This window comes from Pelmatolapia mariae, linkage group LG7 (genome assembly GCF_036321145.2).
Source record: "Pelmatolapia mariae isolate MD_Pm_ZW linkage group LG7, Pm_UMD_F_2, whole genome shotgun sequence".
Classification (NCBI taxonomy): Eukaryota; Metazoa; Chordata; class Actinopteri; order Cichliformes; family Cichlidae; genus Pelmatolapia; species Pelmatolapia mariae.
The window spans coordinates 54,110,861-54,135,482 of NC_086233.1; the positions used below are offsets into that span (position 1 = coordinate 54,110,861).

The 24,622-nt window shown below is 38.2% G+C and overlaps 2 protein-coding genes across 2 annotated transcripts in view; both read right to left on the bottom strand.

The window, feature by feature from the left end:
• The window catches only part of igf1ra (insulin-like growth factor 1a receptor), a 70,273-nt gene extending 61,072 nt beyond the window's left edge, over nt 1-9,201 (bottom strand). Inside the window, exon 1 of the mRNA XM_063479724.1 lies at nt 8,014-9,201. Within this exon, the coding sequence (XP_063335794.1) occupies nt 8,014-8,119 (106 nt within the window). The 5' untranslated portion in view covers nt 8,120-9,201. The remainder of the gene's footprint in view (nt 1-8,013) is intronic.
• A 9,825-nt stretch (nt 9,202-19,026) lies between these two features.
• cfap161 (cilia and flagella associated protein 161) lies at nt 19,027-23,396 on the bottom strand. Its single transcript, XM_063480393.1, has 8 exons — nt 23,149-23,396; nt 22,397-22,486; nt 22,089-22,306; nt 21,916-21,997; nt 20,105-20,140; nt 19,804-19,926; nt 19,611-19,684; nt 19,027-19,222 (listed from the first exon to the last, which is right to left on the bottom strand). Exons 1-8 carry the CDS (start codon nt 23,218-23,220, stop codon nt 19,027-19,029), a joined length of 891 nt encoding a protein of 296 aa, XP_063336463.1. The 5' UTR covers nt 23,221-23,396.
• Nucleotides 23,397-24,622: the final 1,226 nt, after the last annotated feature.

Below are 24,622 nucleotides of genomic sequence, written 5' to 3' on the forward strand. Positions count from 1 at the left end.
AAGAACAACAGAAGAGTATTACAGTGTTACATATGCATCATATACACAGTTTTACCAGTGTTCAATGGGAAATACAGCCTGTAGATTGTGTATGCCAAAAGAGTTCCACGTAAGTAATCTTCTTGAAACATCTAATCTTGTTAGTACGGTAAAGTTGGTACTTTGCTGGCAGTTTTTCATATAGGAAAAACAGCATGTTTACACCAAGTTCCTACGCTGCATGAAAGAAATTAATTTATTCTCACTGTTCTCTCAGGAAAGGAGTTTTTAAGTGCGACACGGGGGAGAGGTTCTCACCAAGGTCAGCTGAGGTGAATGCATTTTGAAAGGGGTGATGAGAGAAACAGTCGCTCACTTTCACAATGAAGTGCGAGAGTTAACATGTTCATACATCTTTTGTATCATATCAGATACAAACCCTGCATTTCGCTGGAAGACATGTGGTCCTTCACCTCAGATAACCCCAGCATTTAAATAAGCTATTTCTCTGTTCTCGGAAAACAGCACTTGAAACCACAAGGCCTGGAGCATCCCTTCACACCGCACACACACACCCATATGCAGACAGACAGAGAGGCAGGCAGGCAGATGCATACACACACACAATAAAAAAAACTGCATTTTTTTATTGATGATAATCGGCTATCCTATTAATTGTGCAAAACAGCAACTACACCAAGGGAAACCTTATCGCAGTGAAACATGCAATTACATACACGCTGTATGCAGTTTTGGATGCGCCAAGTTAGTCATGTCTGTCCCCAGGCGACAAGGTGTCGACAGGTTTAGTCAGAAAAGCAAAGAAACATACTTCCATGGAGCACTGGAAGTCATGAGTCACTTCACAAGTAACAGTCATCAATCAGCATGAAAATAAAATACAAGACAGAAAATAGATGTTCAGCCAGTCAAAGAAGAAAGCAAACAAACAAATAAATAAATAACTCTTGGTCCTATAATGACACAAAGCAAATGCATAAAGCAAATCCTGGGTATATGATTATACTTAGATATGACATCTGCTGTACTTGCCTGTTCATGTAACATCCTACATTGTCTTCAATTCTTTGTGCACACTGAATACACTTTGAATACCCCAATGCAAGAAGGGTAAATGCTTCAAAGTAGATTATACAGTCTCACTTCTTCAGCACCTTTGCAAACTTTATTCAAGCTTTTATTATTTTTTATCACTTTCATAATTTATCAATCTGTTTACCAATTCACTGTTTTTCTGTTCATCAGTTTTCTTAAGCCAACTATTTCGTCCGTTATCACATAAATGTCTTTTTTTTAACTTAGCTATTTAATCAATTTATATATTACTTTTACCTATTTTAACATTTTACTTCAGTGAAGCTAAAATAGTCCATTTTTAATTCAAACATCCATATTTCACCCATTTCCCCTGACTGTTTCGTTCCATTTAGTGATTAATTTTAGCTAACTGACTATAAATCATATTTTTCTCTATGTAGTTTTTTCACATTCCTTCATACAACAGCTCAAGTACTCTCTGGGGTAAAAATACCAGTGTTTGGGAATCAACTGTTAGTCAAAAAGCTTAAAAGAAATCTTCTGTGAATCTCAGACAAAGAACAACTAATTCCCTTGCATTGTATGTTACATAGTTATGAAATCAGAATATCTTCTAGTTGCATTTATATTTTTTTTTTAACAGTGTCTAAAAGAGGGTTCAACAATCAGCTCAGGAAATGCAATGACATACAAGCTCTTAGGTTAAACCTGTTATGTTCTTAAAGGCGCTTAAGACGCCGTCACCGTGAGCAACACGGTGACGGTGTCCATCCAATGAGACAAACAGACATGTTTTCATTGTCTTGTCAAAACACTGTCTACTGAGAGCTAAAGGATAAAGAAAAGAGCTAAACAGTTTCCACTCCCAGCACGAACACTATGCCTCCAGATTGTTTTTCTAGACTATAGAACAATGACATAGAAATCTAACAAGCATACAAATAGTTCTGTTAGTATATTAACTTCACTTTACTCATGGTTGTTTTTCTGAAAAGAAAAAAAGGGAAAAAAGCCACGTTTGATGTGCTTCATTAAACCTATTCTACCAAAAATAGAAATTGTAATCTTTATGGGGGTGAACGGGCTATATTTGTTCCTGCAGGGGTGTTTCACGTGTCCAAATTTAGAACGGAAACAATTACTCCAGTAGAAAATAGTATTTGCTTTCCCCAATCAACACCAATGCCCCTGGGCTCCACTCGTGAGCCATCGAGCTGCATGTCTTCTTTGTTTCATTGAGAATTTTCTTCCAGCTTCTCCAGCAGCCGGGGGAAAGAGGGAGGAGGGGTGGAGCCACTCAAATACAAAGACTAATTTGTTTGTTAGTAAAGAGAAACTCTAGGCTCCACTTCCTGATGGGGGCATTAATAAAATCAGGAGGCGTCTGGCCAGGGAAAGATAAGATTTCTGCCAAGTATAGCTATCAGGGGCCATCCTGGTGTAAAATGGCAGCAAACAGAAACCGCTATGCAGTAAATGTCTTTCTGAGTGCCGTCGATGCAAAGCAGATTTACGCTCACAAAGAAAGCCAGGAAGAATAAAATGAAAGGAATTACACAGACCTCCTCTTTGTGATTCCCTTGTTCTACTCATTAGGCATGTTAAGTACCAGGAATTCCAATCATTTCCTCGCAAAAAGACCGAGAAAGACATTGCCTCAAACTAAGCCTCCAGGCTTCTCCGATTCTTGCCAGTCAGCTCATTTGTTGCGAAGACAACGATGCTTAAATAAGATTAAGACACCAAATCCTTTATTCATTATTACATACACCAGATACATTTCAGCAACAGCGTCCACATAACATGATAACCCCGAATAACACGCGTCTCCTTCTCCCCTCCCGTGTATCTTTGCTCTTCACACTGCTGAGTAAACACACATATCTTCACAGCGTGATGGGATCCATGGGCTCGTGTTTATGACTGATAAACCTTGCCCTGGCTCTCTGTGGAAATGTCATCACACAAACACACGCACACACCTGCACAAGCACGTGCACGGTCAAACGCGTCCCCGTCGAATGAAATCGAGGCAAGTGGCCGCCGTTTATCTCAGCTTCACGTAAAATCAGATTCGGATCCAGTAAACATACCTCACACGTAAATAAACGCCATCTCGGTTTTGGCTGAGAGAAAAAAAATGAGATAGCAATCTGGGACCACATGCCGTGCTGTTTATCAAAAGGCCACAAACTGAGCTTTCTGGGAAAGCACTTGTATTGCAACTGTATCCTTTATCAGACATCCAGCTGTAAACTCCGGGAAGGTTATTAGGGAAGACTCCTCTTCCCTGTGTTTATTTTGAAGCGATTTTAAGGGTCCCGAAAACTCTGTGACCCCTGCAGTTACTGACATAAAGTTGTTGGTGGGCTCTGTGCGCAGTGCAAGCAGGGAGGCATAGAACTGTTTCCATTGTGGATTAATCATTAACTATAACACAAAAAGAGGAACAAGAACGACAGTCTTAAAGTAAATTGTAAAAACAGAGCATGTGGGCAGAAAGAAATGTTTGCAGACTTTAACAGATAACTTAAAATACTCAATTACCTGTCTGCTGACTTCCATTGATTATTTTGCACTTCTTCTTTTTTAAAATCTGCATTTTTTTTATTCTTATTTGAATTCCAGAAAAAAAAAGCCTATATTTATCATATCATGTTAACTGCCACTTTTATTAGTGTATATACTGAGACCAAGTCTAGGTTAGCTGAGATTTCCTATTTCCCTCTCATTTAAGGCCAATCATAAAGGGTCTGGTTTTATTTTCAAGGGTTGCCTAGCAACCAAAGGCGCTTATAGCAAATGATCAACTTCCTGAAATTGTGTTTTTCAAAATTATATGAATTCTCAACCAATAAAATCAGTATGATCATTAAAAGGTTCAAACAGTGAAGGAGTTGGCCACTTTGCTGTCCTATCCCCTCACACCTGCCACATCAACTGGCTCTAATCCCCAGCATACTGGAAGTCATCTGACCAGCAGTGTGGTGGACCGTGTCCACTCAGTGGACCTTACTTCAATCACTGTGGCTCAGATTTCACCAAAACCCCAAATGGTAACATTACCCATCACAACAACTCTCAGACAGGCACTCCCCCTCACCCAGAATGAGGGAAGAGGGCAAGAGGTAACAGGCTGTGTTTACATACACACTGCACACGCTCAAAACAGCAATATGAATTTGCAGTGATGTAATTTCTTTAAGGAGGGAGTGTGAAAACCTACAGAGAATGTGAAAACTAAGAAAAATGTCATCAGAAGGATTTTGATTTAATGTCTAGAAAAGATGGATGTAGACAATTTGATGTCACTTCTTGTGATGGAGCTTAGTGCTGACGGCCTCAGCCTTCACCACCTCTGTGGTTTGAAACCAGATGTGACGAGCAAGAAAGTTAGACCTGACTACGAAACCGAGGGGAACTGCACACTGATGTGGTAAAGATCACTCAGGCACAGTTGTTTTTGTATTAAAAGACAATGACTTTGAGGTTTCAAGTTCATGTCTCACCACTTGGCAGTCATCTTGGTACCTTTTTGGACACTTATTTTGAAGAGTTGCCTAAAGTAATAGTATTTTAAATGTTCACCTGATTTTGCCCCAAAATACAGTTTAAAAAAATATATCTTTTTTCATCAGTTCTTTGACTGTCAGCTTCACTCTACAGCCTTCTGGTCTGCTGCATGTATAAAAAAATTGACCTACGTAAAGGAATATAATGTAAAATGCATTGTTATGATCTTTAGTGTTTAACACTCAACAGATTAATATGAGTATAGAAAAGGCTTCTTGTAGACATTCTGGGATCCTCCGCGCCACGGAGGATAGATCAGCACTCTTTTTAAACAAACAGCTTTCAACTGATAAAGCGAGTGCCATCCATTAGAAGAGCTAACATTTGCAATCATCATCTCGCAAATTGTAAAATACTCTACGGACCATTAAACCGGCAGCCAATGATGATGTATGTGCAGTCGGACGGATACTGCATTTGAGCAAATCCAGTGACATGCCACTTGAAATAAAGTGTTTAATTAAGCATTGTAAACCTCAGCTGGCAGCCTGGAGGAGCTGTAGGCCAGCATTTGACTGCACTCTCACAAACTAGCCCAGTGACACACTTTTACATCCTTACTCAGGGGCACGCCACTGACTCAGGCTGCCACGCTGAGTCCTGCTGCAGTACACACTCGATGCTGCACAATAAACTTGCATGTGTGCACACAACACAGGGCTGTGAACGCTTGTCACACTCTTTTGGTGCAGTGTGACTAGGCATTCCTGCATCCAGTCACCGGGAAGACCTAAAGGAAGTGTGTGGGGGGGGGGGGGGGGGGGGGCTTTATGTAACCACAAAGTACACCTTAGAGCAGAGTGACAGCAATCATATCTGAGGCACTTACCCCGTCATGACAAAGAGTACTGAACTTCAAATATGCCATACCCCAAAGGGAAAAGTAGGAGGGGTGCCTGTCAAACACAGTGTTCACTGATGCTTGATTATTTATTCCGTCATTCAGGTTTTTTCCGAAGCAACATGTTCTTTCATAAATAACTGAACAGGAACACTGGTGTACCCGCACGGATCAGGACAGCGGGTGCTTGTACTTACACGACCCCACTTTTGCCAGTGACATATCTATTTATAACTCTAATAGCAGTGGTGCCAAGTGATGAAGTTAAGCGCATCAGTCTGCATACGAGACCGCTCCGTGCGAACAGCACAAGCCAATAAAACAGTTCACAAACTCACTACTATTCCAATCAACAAAACCAAGTCTGTTTCTCTTTCAAGAGTATTTTTGCACAATCTATTTCCAAACACCGAGTCTCTATCGCCCTCACACGCTCCCTTTAGACTTTTAGAGACTTGTTTGCTGCGCATTTCGAAGCCATGGCATGGAAAGTTTACTGTGGCGAAAGTTAAAAAGTAGTTTAATTGCATTTTATTGGTGTGGACAGATTGCAGAAATGAAGAGAGCAAAGAAGGTTTTTACCCCCTAATGGAGCGCTGGAAATTCTGTCCCTGTACAACCCGGTGAAGTAAACATCATCCTCGAGTGATACATTTGCATCTTGAATGTTGTCCGCAGCCTTTGTTATGAAATACTTTGTTCCATGAGTTCTGATGTATTATACACCACAGCGAGCTGAGATCTGAGGGCAACTGCCTGTCTTCCAACCCTCAGATGCGCTTGTGGCCTTCAGAGGGGTTCAAAGAACATGACTGTGGTAGGACTACCGTGTTACTTTTTTTTTCTTCCATTTCCATATAAACAGAGGTCAGACTATCAGTTTCCTTACTTATCAAGATATAAAGCATATGCAGCGTAGCTGACAAACACACTCAACTCAAGCACAATCAATGGGCTCAAAGCAGAGAGATGCAATTAATGTGAGGCGGGCAAAAGAGCAACTTGTGGTGATGGGTGTGCCAAACAGACTTAATGTATCTACGATCAGCAGATCATGATGATGTGATAAACTGAAAGTTTTTTTACAATTCGGATTATTGGCATAAACACCACCAAAGAAATAAAGATTTGAATTAAAGGGGAAAAAATCTAAATGAACTCCATGACTATCTCTGTTTAATCTGGGAAACTTGATGCAAAGTGTCACAAGAAGCTTTACTACAAAAAGCTGGAATGTTTAATCCTCTCTATCATTCAATTTCTTTAGTTTTTCCTTTTTTTATTTTTCAAAAGCTAATTTCTTTGGGCATTTGAAGCAGAAGCTTTTGCCTTTGAAAACCAAGACAATGAGCCATTAGATATAAACACGCTCCATACAGCCAGTGACTGGAGAGGGAACCTTCTTTGACCCCCATTGATCAGCTGTTCTATTTTAGCACTGGCAAAAAGCAGCCTTGACTGTGGCAGCTCTCAGTACATTACACAGGATTAGATCAGATTAGATTTATATATAGATATAAACAAAAACAGTTTTTATTTTATATGATTTATCATCCTATTCTAAATTTAAACCATGAAAACAAACTTTTACATCAATCAAAGGCAACAAAAGTGGGCAGACTCCTGTGAAATTCTGCCATTTATAAAACTGAATACTTGGGAATAAACTGAATACACTGGGTCCTACAAACCCTTTTGATTTTTTGTTAACTTTTCCCCGCCTTTAATGGTTAATTAGCGTATAGTGCACACATTTTCACGTCATGCCAAAGAAAATTAAAACGTTATTTGGATGGTTAGTATAACGTCAGCGGACATTTCTTGCGTTTTACAAAAGAGCACGCTGTTAAGGCTGGATTTATGTGTCTGGCGCTGCTGTATTTCAATACTTTCGTTAGTTAACAGTGCACAGATCTATACAAATGTAACAATGTTTCACTTTTTTATTTTTATTTTTTTTTATTATATTTAGATGTATAGGCACTCTTTGGGCATTTTACATTTTAAGAAGCAAGGGATCGCCAGATTTGTTTTTTAAAATTTGGCTGTTCGTGCGCAGCGACGCCACACTATGAAATGTAAAATGGCCACATGGTCGTAGTAACCTTCAGCTCAGCTCCCTGGCTTCATCCCGTGCTTTCTGGGTGTCTAATGTCAAAAATCACACCGGTGTCTGCTTCCATGTCTTTGCGCGTTTCTCAATAATCATGACAGTTTCATCAAGTAAAACGATATTACGCACAACAGTGACTGTATTTGGTTAAATGCGCGCATCAACTGACGGCAGCTATACCACATGGTCCTCTTCAGATAGCATAAGTAAGGGGCACAAGTCGGTTTTGTCGCATTCCATCGTTTTGTCCAACTACAGGTATTCACTCTGATTATTTTGCAAATAAAAACAATAATTGCAGCTAACGCATATCCTCCACTAGTGGGGAAAAATGCGTTTATGCAAGAGGTTAAACTGGGTTATAAAAGCAAATTATGCCTTTAGGCCTATTCCTGCTCAAGCGACATCTTCTTCATAAAAACAATATTGATTAGAACTAAATACTTACTCTCTCCATATGTGGACCACATGCAGATAGTGGAGACAGACAGCACCAGACCCCAAAACAAGATCGGGCCACCCATCGGTGCTTCTGATTTTACGTTCCTGAACATTACTCTCCTCTTCAAGAAAAAATAAAAAAATAATGAGAGTAAAAAAGGAAGTAAAAATATTTAAGTTGTGCACATCAGCTCAATAAATCAGAGCCTTCGCACAAAAAAAATAAAAAAAAAAAAAGGAGAAAAGGAGAAAACAAGTGCCTCGTAGCCCAAAAGCTTCTCTGATATCCTGATGCGTGGTCGCTTATCTGTCTGGATTTGCTCTAAACATATATATAAATGTGTACAAAAAATATTTAAACGTTGGGGGGTGGAATACTAAAACACTCTGCTATTTTTGCCAGTCACAGGATGCTTTGACGTTGGCTGGTATGGCACACAAGCCATGATTTTACTGAATAAATGATGGCAATCCCCATCTTCATTCTCCATCTCTTAAAAACAGCATGCGCGTAGCCTACACAGCGCGACCAGGCCCGTTAATACAACAAAAAAAATATCAGACTTAAATCTTAGCAGCCTTTACCACCATAATAAATTAAAGCCAGTGTCGCTCACAAGAATCCCCCCGTGTGAATAAGTGTGTGTGAGGAGGGAGGCGGTGGGCTGAAAACGCGTACAGATCCACAGGGGTGGTGGCTGTGAGGCTGAAAAATGAATGAAAAATCTTTTTTTCCGTATGCTATTCAAACACCAGGGTCTATCGACCCCCCCAAACCAAGCAGTCCTGGCTCGCAATGAGAAGTTGCTTTTCAAAAAAACAAAATCAGCAAATTTTCAGCCCCTCAGCTCCGACTTATCTCCGCCGTCAGTCGGGATTTGCAACTGAAAGAAAATACCAGACTTGTGCCACGCAAGAGAATGGGTCTCCAGCTCTCCAGCTAGACGACCTCGGCTGGAGTGGGGAGGGAGAATATGTCTAAGGAGTTGCTCTCCAAGAGTGTTTCTTGTTTTGCCTTTATAGCTTCGCACAAAAGAGAAAAAGAAAAACTCCCGTCGCGTGTGTATCCACAGGCTGAAATCCCACGGTTCGCCTTCGGTTAAAGCACACTACGGGTCTCCGCCGCTCCTCCGTGGAATCGCTGCTGTAAACAAGAGTCGGCTTCTCTCACACAGAAACACAAAGTGTTACGGATAAGGTGGTCGGGAGCAGGATACAAAAAACGGAGCGGATTTAGATCCGGCGTGTCTCGAACGACGGGGCAACCCAAACAAAACACACACACCCCAGCCGGATGTGAGTGGGAACACTTTTCTGCTGTCCCAGCTTCTAAACTTCATGTCATTATTGAGAACAGTGGCTTCCATGTTATTTAATACACCTTACCCCACAATATGGGCCACTAATTCCGTCATACATCAGCTAATTGTTTAACTACTACTTAATTAAGGATTTCATGTCACTTAGTGGACTCTTTCATATGCTTATCATTAGGTTTAGTCAGATATTTCGTTTCTGCTGTTAGTTAAGAACTTAATCAGTTCATGCAGCTGTTTCAGATCTTAAATATTTAAAAGTGATCATTAAAACCACTAGTCATACCTTTAAATTAAGGTGGTTTTTTACAATATTTGAAACATCTGTGGCTCCTCCCACTGGGTAGCTTTTACATTATTTTGGTTAATCCTTAATTTTTCTGATGCTGTAAATTCTTTACATTAAATTGTGTTGTTTGTTTGTTTATTTATTTGTCCTTCTTACATATTTCCTGCATCCTACAGAAGTACTCAGTGGAGTTCTTGTAGAGCTTTTGCTTTTAAAAGAAGCAAACAAATTTTATTACCTTTTCCTGAGTTGATCCTATTTGTATAATTCAAGTATCCCAGTCATTTGAATTATATTGCCCACATAAGTGGTTTTCAACCTGAGGGCTGGAGTCAGTTCTCACCCATCTCACCAGATTTCCAGCATATTATTTTTTTACTCTTCCAGTAATGAAGACAAATCAGTATCTGTGACACCTGCAGACATATTTATATAAATTGGGCATTTTGTCTGTGAGGCAATAACTGAAAAGGTGATTTGTTTTTAAATGCCAGTTAGGTCATATAATGACCTATATGATTTTTTTTATCATTATTTTAAGGTGGTATAGCAATAAATGTTCTTTTGTGTAACAAACTGAAGGTTAGTTCAGTGTAAGAATTTGGCTTTTAGGACAGAGGAACATGCACAAAGTTCTTTTTTTATTGTCAGTTAATGTGTCCTTTGCCTAACAGAGCTTTGAAACATTTATCTCAGTCAAGGTTAAAGAAGTTTTACATTTTGTAAAAAGAATTAGGTGGGATAAAATATAACGTTGTTGGCACACAAATCATGTTATCTGAGATGGATTACTTCAAAGATTGCACATTGTTGACTGAATAACTTTGTGCTCCAGAGCGAGTCAAAAGATTACAATGTTTACAGTTACAGTGAGAGTTTAGCCCTGAAGAATTTTGCCTTTGTTTTATTATCCATGTACAGACACACCTTATTTTTCTGTTTAGTTTAAATATGCATATATATCTTACTCCTCTGGATTTGTTCATAATAATTTTTTTCAAAAGGTGTAAGTAATAAATAAATATTTGTGAATGATGTACTAAATAAATATGTTTTTCTTTGTTGTAGGAGGGAGTGAATAATTGTACTGCATGTTTCACTTCATTTTAGCTGATTAGATTATGTTTGGGTGGTTTCACTGGTTACTAACATCTTCATAGTTACCCTTTATCACCGTTGGATTTCATTTGTAATAAGAGGTACTGACAGGTGATGAAATTAATTTTTAATACTAGCTATATTTCCTACATGTTTTTCTTTATAATATGCATTTTGCTGGGCTAAAAACAAGATCGGAAGGTCTGCTCAATGAAGTGAAATGTGGACTTTTAAAGTCGTCTTTTCGCGGATCACTGCAGATTTGTCTAAGATTGAAAGGATCACTTTCGAGTAACTCAGCTGACGACTCTTCTTATGTGTGACAATGCTTCATATGGTTCAGAGTAGAAATCTTTTACACTGTTCTGTTCATTAAACTGTGTCATTTAATACACTTGTAATTTAAGGTTTGCAGGACTTCTTGCCGCTGGAATACAGGGGACGACGTTCAGTGTTTTGAAGTCTATTTAGTGCTCAGGAGCTGTACCATAGGTTACGCTGCGCACTATCGTCACGAATAGGGTAAAAAGTAAAATCCGACATGGACCTTTATTCAAGCTGGGACTTGAGTTGTGCTTTTATCTTTCATTCATCCAATACAAGCAGCAGAGACAACGCACTGTGCAAGGAGGAGCGTGGTTATCGATCCATCCATACCGCACAGCATCCCCTAACTGGGGACCTGTGAGCCTAACTAACGTTAACTCCAGCGGACATTTGTAATTAGTTTTCATTTTGAATGAAAGCGGGTTGTCTTTTATCTCCTTGCTCCTTTGCATTTTGATGTACGAACGAAATTAACGATGTCGTTGCAATAAATACTATGAACTATGAATTATAAACAGCAGCATCACTGATCTTTATTTGGGGAAAGGAACTGCTGAGCCAGGACTTGCTTCTCATTGTATTTTCAAATAAAGCTACATGCATTATAGCAATGGAGTCCTTTGGTTGCGTAAATATGTAAAATGATAAGAAAATTAGCATAAATTATTACAAAAACCATAATAATTTTAAAAAACTCACATATGCTTGACAATCGTAAAACTCCGGACATGTACCGCAATGTTTTCTAATGAGAAGCGGCGCTGTTTTTTTCAGTTACCGTATGGTGCTGTGGTTGTTGAAAAGGGTGTTTAGTTGTCGCCCTCTGCTGGAGAAACGTGCGTATTACATTAAAGTAGTGGGGAAACTAAGTATGCTTGTTCCTCTGCTTGGTAGCGTAGATCAACTCGGTGTATCTAGGCATGTAGATATGATAAAGACGACCTGCAGATGTTGAAACCAACCATCAGAATAGGGAAGAAAGGTGATTTAAGTGACTTTGAATTTGTTGGTACCAGATAGGCTGGTCTGAGTACGAAGGAAACTGCTTATCCAATTGGATTTTCCCACATAGTCATCTCTGGTGTTTACAGAGAATGGTTAAAATGAGAAAACATCCAGACAGCAACAGTTCTCTGTTCTCTGTGTGAAAATGCCAGAGGTTTAACTAGAACGGCCAGATTGCTTTGATTTGATAGTAAATCAACAGGTGGTAGTGTAGTAATAGTGGATTAAAAGTTAATGGGCACATTTTAAACCCTTTAGTACTACGTGAGAATTGTTCAAATGCCAAAGCCTACCTGAGTATTGTTGCTGACCATGTCCATCCCTTTATGACTGCAGTGTCTTTATCTTCTGATGGCTGCTTCCAGGAGGATACCATGCCACACTACAAAGCTCAAATCATCTCAAACTGCTTTCTGGAACATAACAATTCACTAAATAGAACAAGCACCTTTGGGATGTGGTGGAAAGGGAAAGTTACGTCATGGATGTGGACCCGACAAATCTGCAGCAACTATGTGATGTTGTCATGTGAATATGGACCAAAATCTCCAAAGAATGTTTCCATTGTCTTGTTGAATCTATGCCATGAAGAATAAAGGCAGTTCTAAAGGCAAAAGCAGGTCTAACCCAGCATCAGGAAGGTATACCTATAAAATGTCTGGTCTAGAATTCTCTATTGACAGTTAGGTTTTCCTCAAAGGAGACTCATTTCTTCATTGCCTGTTTCTGTTTTCTCCCCAAACACTCCCAAAAGAATCGCAGCACTGAGGAATTAGTTGTTGATAGAAACCCAGCTCCAAAATTGTGATTTTTAAAGTGTCTTTTAACATGAGGAAGCAAGTACAGAGTTTTTAGAACATAAGAAGATACCATGAAGTTTCAACATCTTGTACGCAACTAGATCTGTAAAAAGTCAGCTGCAAACATATCAAAGGATACCGGTCATTACAAGCCATGTGGCAAACTAATGATGATAATACTGCCCACAAAGGTTTTTGAGGCTGTATGGGAAGCCATCATTAGTAACCCATTATGCATTGCACATGGATTATAATATGGGCTATAGAATTTTAGTCACATTACTGCATTACACACATTTCCACAAATTGAACATAAAATATAAATGACAGCATGTCATCAGCCCATTTTCCCGCATCCTCCAACTTAAGCTTCCCTATTGATCCATTTGTTACCATTTTATTTTTCTGTTTTTGTAACAGCATGCACATGTTTTTGAATCAAAATTATATTATTAAAACTAAAATTATTATTGTTCTTCTCTGGGAATTTTCGAGTTTTCAGTTTTACCAAAAAAAAATAGCAAAGCACATTATGCTTTTTTAAAACTATAATAATGAATATTTTTCAGTATTTCTTGAAACCCACAAAATAAAACTCACCACAGCAGGAAGAAAAAGTGTTCCAGTGAATATCTTGCCACAGCAGTGCTGAAATGGTTCCAGCATGGTGATGTAACACTCAGGTTTTGCAAAAAACAACAACAATCCACCTTAGAATAAAGTGCACAAAGTAAATGTAACATGAAAGCAAAGAGACATTCTGATTTAGACAATGTAAGTAAAGGACCATACGCTGGATAAGTGATGTGAAAAATGGTTACAGGTTACAATGAAAACATTTTTTAAAATCCACCTAAATGCTATATCGACATTTAAACTGCCTTATATTTTGCCAATATTCCTGATAATCGTTGTACCACTGCATAAGTCACACATTAAATGCACTACACTGAAATCAAGTGAACTATCACTATAGACTAATTTTAGTCCTTTAGAACCAAAAGACAATCCGTTTTTTGTTTTGTTTTTTTCCATGAAAACTGGGCACAGTAATTCTCTGCCACACGTCTGACACGGACAACCTGTTTGTGAAAAAAATCAAGCAATAAATTAACATTTAGAGTCTTGACAATTCATTTGTTGTTACAGCAACATTTGACTGTGCAACAATATAAATCTAGCTTTGTAAAAAGTGAGACCTGCACAACAGATTAAATGTGCCATTTAAAGGAGCAGTGTGTAGAATTTTAGTGACATCTGGTGATGAGGTCGGCATTACAACCAACTGAGCAGGCCTCACTTTAGCTGCCAAAGCATCTTTTCAAGCATGCAGTAAAAACTAAAGTGGCTGCAAAGCCTTAAAAAATCTTGTTACTTGCCCACATCCCCTGGACTTATCCAGAGAAAGTAACAACATCACAGCAAGCCCTGCTAAAGTTGTAACAAATGCAAAAGACTCTCTCTAGAGCCAGTGTTGTTATTATTATCTCTCTAAGTCTGAACTAGGGCTCTTAATGATTAGGTTAGTAAATTTATAGTTTTGGCCTCAATGCCCTACCTCACTATTGTTCTTCTAGACAGGTGTCAAATATTTTAGTTTGTCGGTGCATTAAAAATAAAATATTTGACTAGATCCAGAGTTACAGGGTAGTTGTGAATCTGAAAAATCAAGCCTATCTTTTACAACCCATTTGGCATCTGCTACAACCAGATCTTTTTAGTGAAAGGTACATGGTGGCCTAAAAATACATACCCAAACCAAAATAACTACTACAAACGACCCTTGTTTAACTGCCAACATTAGGTTTTTTCTCCCTCGATGGGAGGGAGTAATTGGTTCCATTTGTTTGTCTGTCTGTCTTTTCAATTTTTGTGTGATGTTAGATACCGATTACAGCTCGAGCTGATCTAACTTTGGTAAAAATCAAGGTCATACCAAATGTGAAAATCATAAAAAAAATTTATATCACCCAGAGTTTCTTTTGTAGATTAAATTTAGGCAACAATAAACTACACCTTGGTGGACATCAGTACCTTGGTTGACCTACCTATTTGACCTTGAACTTTCATGTGAAAGGGCATAGAGAGAGATGAACAACTACACTATTTTTCAATATGGCGCCGTACAACGTCACGATGACATAATCATATGTAATATGATATGTAATAAAAACAGACTGAGATCAGCATGTTGTAATAAAAACACCATAAAACTGTTTTAGGATAGCCCTTGCCCTTCAGGAGGCGCTGTGTTCTTTCAGTGCTATTGTTTCAGGTATACTTTAAGCTTGCCTACTACACACATCCCTGGAAACCTGAGGCTGACAATGGCCCTCAAACTCAGAACAAGAAAAACTTGTCAGATGCTTTATAGTAGCAGCATAATAATAATACTTGTGCACTGACCATCACCCTTCTGGCTTACAGTTTCAGCTACTCACTTGCTTCACGCTCCAACCCGTGTTGCTAAGCGAGAAGTAGAGAAAATAAACAAGTTGACAAAGACACAATCAAACACGTGGAGAGCAGGAAAGAACACATACTGTAAGCAATAATGATCAATCAGTTCAAAAGTTCTACCTGTCAGGGTAGGAACCCCCACCAGAATACTGATTTTCTGGCTGCCAACAATGGTAACTTTGTTCTTTTTGCCATCACATGTCTTCTGCACTTTCTTTGATTTCAGTGACCAGGATGAGAATATTTTTTAAAAACACACAACAGCCACCAGTCCAGGTACATCCACTGCCATGACTGTCTGGTTACACAGTCAATCTAAATTCTGTCAATGACATAAAAAACACAATAAATACAAATAAGGAGGACAAAACGCTTCTGTTACTGTTCTTAATTAGTTGAGCAGCTGTCTACAATTTGCATAATTAAAAAATAATATAATTATAAAATTTGTATAAAGTTATGAGCCTATTTCAGGCAACTATTTGTCAACTCGACCCTGACACACTGTGACTGGATAAGAGTACTGTTGTTAACTTACGATGCTAGCTCCTGGAGGTCATTTTTACAAACCTATCCAAACTGTTTCCCATACTTCCTGCTGATGACTGCACCACATAAATAAATACATATTATACAATAATATTTCTTATATAAATAATAAAAAAAACTGACTAAACAGGTTTTCTTGTCCAGGAAAAATTATAGCCAGGTTTGCTTGTAAATGTGTTGATTTATTTTTTATTTTTTTGAAGAATCAAAATTTTAAACCTCCTTACGAGTGGAGTGGGGTGGGTGGGTTAACTGTGCAGTTAAACGTTAACATGACTTCAGACTGGTTCCAGTAATTTTCCAGCAGGATAGAGTCATTCTTTGTCTGGACAGTTTCCCCAGGAGTGGGAGGGCACAGAGACTGCATATCTATATTGGCACATAAACCACAATCCAGCTGCTTTATTGAACGTTTTTCAAACCCATTTATTGTTGGTTTACTGAAATAAACAACATAGGGACTAGTTACAGTGAACAAGGTTCTTAGAAAGCAGTTTTTTATTTTACTGGCCTAGCCACAGCATTCACCCTGCTGCCATCTGGCAAGTATTACAGAAGTACTGACTGCTGTTCCAGCAGACTTTAGGTCAGTTCATTTCCTTAGACCACTCATTTCATCCTCCGTCAACATGTATAAAAGTATTTTTGTTGTTGTTGTTATATTTACAGCAAAATCATTATTTTTTTATTTATTTTTTGTTAGTAATATAAAGGCACTACATCATTTTAACCATTTTATTACATAAATTACACATTAACTGCAGAAAACAAATAGTGTGATTGATCGTGTATTTTATGGTTTTAGTGTGTTAATGATAAGCATTTGCCTTGCATGTACTTACTGGTTATCGAGAGCTGGTCTAATGTGGACTCTGACCATGAACTGGCCATGGAAGATGATGTTACAGCAAGCGGCTGTAAAACAAACCGCTGTAAGCTCTCATTCCTCTCAGTATCTACTGCACTATTGAAAAAAAGACTTGGCGTAATTTAAAAGCTCCGGAGCCACATCATTGTGTACTTGAATGTTTTCTGGAACTGTATATGGCAAATAAATGTTTATTAATTAATTAAGTAATTAACTACTAATGTATTGATCTGTGGTGCTGTTTTTATTATGAAAATAAACCACTCTTCAGACAAACTAAAATCAACCATGCTGACATTACAGATCTTCTAGTATCTCGATTCTCTCTTTCACCCCTGCTCCAGACGCCAAAAATATTAGAGTTAACTGTCTTTCCCTGTGGTTGGCTTACCTCTCTGCAGTGGAGAAGTTCTTCAGAACCACAGTAAGGGCTTTTCACTTTGTCTCTGAGTCACGCTCAGTGTGGCTCAATCGCATGGCAGGTGCAGTAACACAATCCATTTCAGACGAATGACACTTAAATGAAAAGCATAATAGCAGCAAACATTTTCAAACACTGCTGTGAAACAACACATAAGGAAAAAAAACATCAATGATGTAGCTACATAAAACCTTTTAAACTCTGAGTGGGATCATTATATGTATTTCACTGCATATAATTAGAAGAAACATGATGCTGCACATTACGACCAAAACCAGGAGCAAACAAACACGTCTCACTGTGATGTTTGCTTGTTTTGCTTCAGCGATGGTAAGATAAATGCAAGCTCAGATAAAAAAACCTGAGGTCTAAGCCATGCACTTGGAAGTCTGGTTTACTGATAATGCTTCCAAAACCTCTGCCCCACAATCGAGGTCATGAAGACAAAAGAAAAAATTTAAACTGAAACCTAATCCGGCAGACATCAGAGAACAGAGCTCTGTTTTTAATATTCGTTGTTCTCTAAATCCATCCCTCAGAGTCGTTCCTGCAGTGAGACAGACTTAAACTTCCAAGGGGTAGACTAGCTGTCTCTTCTATCACACATAACTGGGATATTGGCTCTTCTTGGAAGGTTCTTCTGGGATCTTCTCCTTCTTGCTGTTTATTTTTCCCCAATTGCCAAAAAATTGAGAGAACAATGTTTTGTAAATTTTTATTTTCAATTTTCTTTTACAGAACATTACTTTGTATTGCAGTTTCAGTTAAATAGAAGACTTAAATCATTCTGTTTTTACTTTACATTATTTACAAAGTCACAGCTTTTTTGCAGATGAGGGTTGCATCTTTGGACATTCCTGAATTTATAAGCAGTATAGATCGATATTCCTCAGTTAACTTCCAATGATTACTTTCTTCAAACCATCAACTCTATTAGACCCCTTTTAACAAAACTGTTTAAAAAGTCCCACAATTAACTAATGTTTCAATCTTAAATATGATAAATCTATCTTTATTACTAGGGTACCTACCACAGGCTTTTAAGATCGTGTTCATTAAACTATTACTTAAAAAGCCTCTACTTGGCCCAGCTGTCTTAGCCAATTATAGACCAACTCCAACCTTCTTTTTGCTTTAGTTTATTTAGCAAATTCCAGTAAGGTTTCAGAATTCATCACATTGCAGAAACGGCACTGGTGAAGGTTATGAATGATCTACTTATGCCTGCTGACAGTTGATTAATCTCTGTGTTTGTTCCTGCTAGACCTCAGTGCGGCGTTTGATACTGTAGACCACAATATTTTACTGCAAACATTAGAACATTTTGTAAGTATTAAAGGTACTGTGCTGCAGTGTTTTGAATCATATCTGCAAAACAGATTTCCATTTCCTCATGAAAATGGGGAGTGTTTTCTATACAGAGCTCCACAGGGAACCGTGCTGGGACCAGTTCTATTTACTTTATACAGTCTTCCCTCGGATAGCTTTCTGTTATTTGTATCACAGTCTTCTGATGCTAACTGAACTGACAATTTATGCACAATTTAAAAACAAAAAACATTAAAAAAAACAATCAAATACAAGTTCCAGCTGTATAATCATCATCCACATAATTAAACAGTGTTAATTATTAATATTTTAAAATCAGCTGCAACTTTATTATAGCTTTCCAGATAATGTTCATAGATGGTTTACAAACTAGTTATTAACAAATTCGTGAACATTGCTGTCAAATTATTACTTATTACTTCTAGTAAAACACACTTAACAGTTGGTGGTTATGTGTTACTGATTTTTGCACTAGAATCTTCCTGCATTACAAGAGATGACCTAAACAGAAAAAAACAACCTTTATTACAAAACATTTTAGCATAAAAACAGATGGTGTTAGACACTAGGGTTAGCTTCTGAGAGCGCCTCAAGTTCTGATTTTTTAGCCATCAACTGTGGTTGTTTGATAAGTACAAGTCCGTCCCCTGCAGGATCAGCGGTGCAGAGTATCCAGTGATTGTTGTCCTGTTCAGCTTTATGGGAATCCAAGAACGTGTGAGCTGTCAGCTCATACTCCTTGCCATACATGGTCCTGCAAGGACACAACTGTTATGCACAGAAAAACGATAGTTGGCATGCAGGGGACCGAACGTCACTTTTAGCTGCCATTCTGAAGGCCGGAATCTATTAAAAGCAGAAATGAATTCACATCTTGGTGGTCATTATTAAGGACACAACAGATGGTTGGTTTCACATGTTCTTATAGCGGCTGTGGAGCTGATTAGCTAATTGGACCTGAGTAGCAGTGCAATTTTAATGTCAGTGTAGCAAAAATGTACTGTTTTCTTCTTTACTTACTCCTTATGTATCCTACAGTATTGTTTGTTATTGCTAATGTGCTAACAGACCTCTAAGCTGATATCATAAATGCCCAACACAACTGGTTTGGAGTTACATTTGAAAAGAAAATTGAAAAATACCAGAGGACTTGATCACCCAGAACAGCAAGAGCCTGGTTTGTTTTGCAATGTACAATCAGCACTCTCACATTAGCCTAAAAAAAGCATGGACAAAACACAATTCTTAATGGCAGTGAAAGGAACATAATGCATTTATAACACTGATGCTGCAACAGGTGTAACATTTAACCAGGAAGATACAGTAAACACTTACTGGAACTGGCAGACCCTCATATTCAAGTCTTTCCTGGGGGTCAAAGTAAACTATCTTCCACCATGACAGAAAGGAATCGCTGTCTTCCAGGCTTACTTCTTGGAGGCGAGACTTTTTTGCACACTTTTAGGTCAAAATATATGATAATAGTAAAAATTCTCATGAAAAGGGGGAACATAATTATGTCATCTTGCACTAAAGTATGTACAGTATGTACAAATGTACAATTTTTCCATTTATTTTTCGTTTAAAGTGTTGTCACGGTTAGTTTTGCTGTAATTAATGTTAAAACTTAACTTACCTTTTGAAAACTTCGCAGGTCACTCGTCAAGTAAAGCTGAGGGAAAGAAAGGGAAAGAATACATGTAAATACAAAAAGCAATCATTCAAATTGTACATACATCCCATGTGTATATGAGACCCTGTTTTGTCTTTGATTCATGTTGTAACATTAGTTATGGTACTTCCATGTGTTTGTGGTTTTCCTTTCCCGTGTGTTTTCTGTTCACCCTGTCTATAACTTGCTGTTTTTCTGCATCTGTTCTTTGTTCTGCTTTAAATTTTCCTGTTTCATTTTGAGCGTTATTCCCTTGTACTTTTTCATCCCTTCTGGGCTATTTTACTTCATTATCATCTTGAATGACTTTACCTGTGTCTCATTTATTCATCTTCCCATGTGCGTTTAGTGTGTGTCTGCCCTTAGGCTTTGCTGGTTCATTATGTCGTGCCTCCTGTGAACCTTTCTCTATTTTGATTTTTGTTTTCTTGACAGGATATTGGATATCTACATTTAGACAAAAGAAAAAAGCATGGCATGTTAAAAGTTAATTAAAAAAAGACTATAGCAATCTAGAAGCCATTTAAATCTTGCATTAAAAAAGGGGATTTATGGATAGCTAGATAATCCTGAGAAATATCTGTATGCAAGGGAGAAAGTCGAACACTCAGAAAGCACTAAATTAAAAACCAACATGACTTCATATCTGACATTAATGCATGGCCTTAACCCAGTAAACACAGTTTGTTGCTATCACCACAAATTCAAATTAAAACTCTCCTAAGGTAATGAAAAAAAGCATAGTATAAAAAGCCAATGTGTTCTTTGGGACCTAACTCTTTAGAGATGGACTGAGGCGATGTGCAAAAACTATTTGAACCATCACAGTTTGAAATAGTTTTTCATCCTCTGGGATAAAGAAAAGAGGGACTGTTTCAATTTTTTTCAGCTTTCACTTTAAAAGCAAGAATCCACAGTAGTATAAGAGCGTGTAGCGTGTCAAGGGATTTCAACCTTTGAAAAGCATCTGAATGGGTTGAAAAAATTGTTTCAGGAAAACAATGCCAACCTACATTCCACATGTAATTTAATAGCATGAGTACATAGTGACCTACAAGTGTCCAGGTGCCAAACTAGCCTGACTATAGTCCACACCTGTCACAAATGGATCACACTGTGTTAAAAAGAATGCAACTTAGTGGTAATTGTTTTTTTTCTTAGAAAGGTAATAATTTAACCTTCCAGTAATTGGCACACTGACAAGATCAGGTTTTTAAAGGTAATGTGATAACTTATATAACGCTACTAAAATACTATAATAAACAGATTGTTCATACATATTGGTTCATTTGTACAGGCCATCCTTTCTGGTATTACACTTCAACACTGTATCTACTACCAGTAATAAATGTCTTAATAAATCCTCTAAACTCAACACATCTAGTTTAGATCAGTCCAAAGACATAACTGAAAAAACAGTGTTATATAATAATCAGTGCTTAAAAGACTTATATCCTCCTCTCATACCAAGAACACAACTGAAATAACTGACAATAACTGTAACAAACCCACAATCAGTGCTATTTTCTTAGACTTTAAAAAGCTTACATCTGAGGATATTACAGAACTGTGGTGTCAGGGCAGATTGTGCTCCCTGTAAAAAAAAATATACTGAAGGATTTTTATGTGGAAAATCACTGGAACGCCCATTTAAGATACTCTTTGCATTCAACATGTAATTAAAATGTGTATTGTGTGTGTGTGTGTGTGTGTGTGTGTGTGTGTGTGTGTGTGTGTGTGTGTGTGTGTGTGTGTGTGTGTGTGTGTGTACTTACTCCCCTGGCAAAGCCACTTGTTGTCTTTAAGGCAAAACTTTGCTCAAAATGAAGAGTGGATCCCTCAGGACTGCCATCTACACTGATGTCACACAAGCAGATGTTGCAGATTTAAATCAGGGTGTCGCTGTAAGTATTAAAGTTTATGTTAATGTAAATTTGAGGGTGTTTACCTGGTAATGACGAAAGCTGTGCGTGTGCACGGCTGGACACTCCTGACAGCGCTGACTGCACACGGAGCTTGAATGCTGGGAGAAGGAATCTTTGTTACGCTGTTAACATCAGCGTTGATGCTCACTGCACTGCACTCCCTGTTTCCTCCTCCCATGTTCACTAACATCACAATATCACCAAAGTGCAGTGTACCATCATTTGTCACAGAGAATTTCACCTACACAAACAGATAAAGTCCCTTATTAGCACATTGCCACTGTATGATTGGTTTCAACAGGCATTTTATTAGGTTAAAACTCATTTTTACCGGTTTTAAAATGTTCTCTTTGAGGAAGTCCATTTTCTGGCCAGCAAGCTCACCCCTCTCTTTTTTCTCCAGATGTTCTTTTACTTCATCCTGGAGAAAAAAATAAGACATCAAGTAAGTCCTCTTTGACACAGTTTTTTCAGTCCCACCACTACTAGTTACTGAGTAGCAAGTAAAGTAAATCAATTACTTAATAAAAATTTACAGTAGCATTAAACCATTATTACAATAATTATTTGTAATCTCCCAAATTCAGTATTTCAGCATTATATCTAGCTGCGTGCCATTTTTGCGTTTGTTTTTGTCTCTGTGCAGTGGATATAACTCTGCAAGTTAACCCTGAAAACTTTACTCCAATAGCTATATCAAAGTATTTTTGTGTTGCCTACAACTCAAAAACCATCTAGCACTGAATACTTTCTTTAGGTGTGAAAACAGGACTAAAAAGTCAGATGTAAAGTACATTTCGAAAAATGTGGGAATATTTTGATCATGAATTGTAAAAGGCTAAATGTTTATTAACAATTTCCAAAAATTAGCAGACTATTTGTTATTATTTATTAGATCAATGCCCAGTTCGCAGTAAGTCTGTGTTAACTAGAACCTCGTAACCCCGAATCAATTTCACTTCCTAAATATATATAATAACACTGAATTACTACCAGTGCTATTTTCAACCCATTGCTGGTTAAAACATTAAATGTTTCAGTAGTTTTTTTTCTCTCTCTCTCTCTCTCTTTTTTTAAACAAACCTCTTTTAAGCGCTGCTCTTCAAACCAGTTTCCCATTTTCACAGGTGTGCGGTAAGTTCTTATATGTGCCATTTTTCACTCAGGCAAAACTGCGAGTACATGCAGGAAACTTTAACAAGTTTAGCTGCTTTAGCTACTTTAGCTTGGTTTGTGATGTAGTCTCTATGGTAACGGTGTACTCGTCAGTTCTCGCTGATCGTCGCGAGACGTCGAGGTTGTAATTAGAAACAAAACAACTGCAGTGTAGTACGTTCAGACAGCCATATATTTGTGTGGGGGCTTTTTAATTCGCTTTAATCTTTAATTTTTTTTTTTTTTTTTTTAAGTTTTTTTGCTCTATAGAGCAATTGTATTGTTTTTGTGTGTGTTTTTTTTTTTTTTTTTTTTAACCTGTCCCGTTTGGTTCTTTTGCCATCAGAATTATTGTCTAAAGGCGAAGAAAGATGCCCAACGGATTTACTTTACCAAATGGACCATCCCAGCCTTGCCGTAATGGTCCATTTGATTCAACTTTTTATTGTTTATTTTATTTTCACTTGCTGAATACGGGACAGACTTGACTGGAGGAGAGAATGTGGAGAAAGAAAGAGGGAAAGAAAAAAACCTGAGAAGAGGGACGGGGAAAAAGGGCAAAAAACAAAAACCAACAGAATAAGCAGACAAAAAATACATATATCGATCACCTGGATCACCTGTTGAGAAAGAAAAAAGAAAGCAAGCAGAAGAAAACGAGAGTAATAAACAAGATCACAATGATATATGAGAATATGACAGTAAATACTAAATATTAAACATTATTGTGCAGCACGTGAGATCGACAGCGCACAGTGTGCTTTGAGGTAGGAGCCAAAAAGGGTGTAATTTGTGTGTGTGATCACCCGTGTGTACACCTGTGAGCATGAACGCGCTTGTTTTTAAAAGGTTCCTTCATGTAATGATCTGCTAGAGGGTGTGGGGGGCCACTGCCCCGACCTCCAGGGCATGAAGCAGGTATGGAGGAGATCAAGACTCCAGACATCCAGAGGCCCCCAGAACACAAGAGACCAAGGAAGACCAACAGAGGGGCAGCCGCGCCACTATCCCAGAAAGAGCTGAGGAGAGTCCCAGATGAGGGGTCACTCAGCAGCCGCGGAGCAGAAGCCAGGGGGGGTTGCAGTGACGTGCCCGTGAGCTCCGCCGGCAGCCAGCTGTGCCTGAGTGGCCGAGCCCCGGGCCGTGAGGCCGAGGGCACCCCACACCCCATGTGTGTGTTTTTTGAGCTGTTTTTTTATTATTATTATTTTAATGGTATTGACTTGAGCCACTTTATTGGTAATTGTATGTGCTTTTTCTGTTTTGGCTACTGTAATTTATTTACAACATTTATAAAGTATATCTTATTTTAAAAGGTTCATGGTTTATAATTTGTCCTATTTGAAATAGAATAACCCATGCATGTGAGATCTAAAAGTCATATTGTCATATCATATCAGCC

Bases quoted from the DNA above. Each gene is read 5' to 3' on its own strand.
- cfap161 (XM_063480393.1), bottom strand. From the start codon at position 23,220: ATGGCACATATAAGAACTTACCGCACACCTGTGAAAATGGGAAACTGG. The intron at 22,307-22,396 runs GTAAAAATGAGT...CTGTTTGTGTAG, and splicing joins AAGAGAACATTTTAAAACCG to GTGAAATTCTCTGTGACAAA. The intron at 21,998-22,088 runs GTAAACACCCTC...GTGTGACATCAG, and splicing joins ACAGCTTTCGTCATTACCAG to TGTAGATGGCAGTCCTGAGG.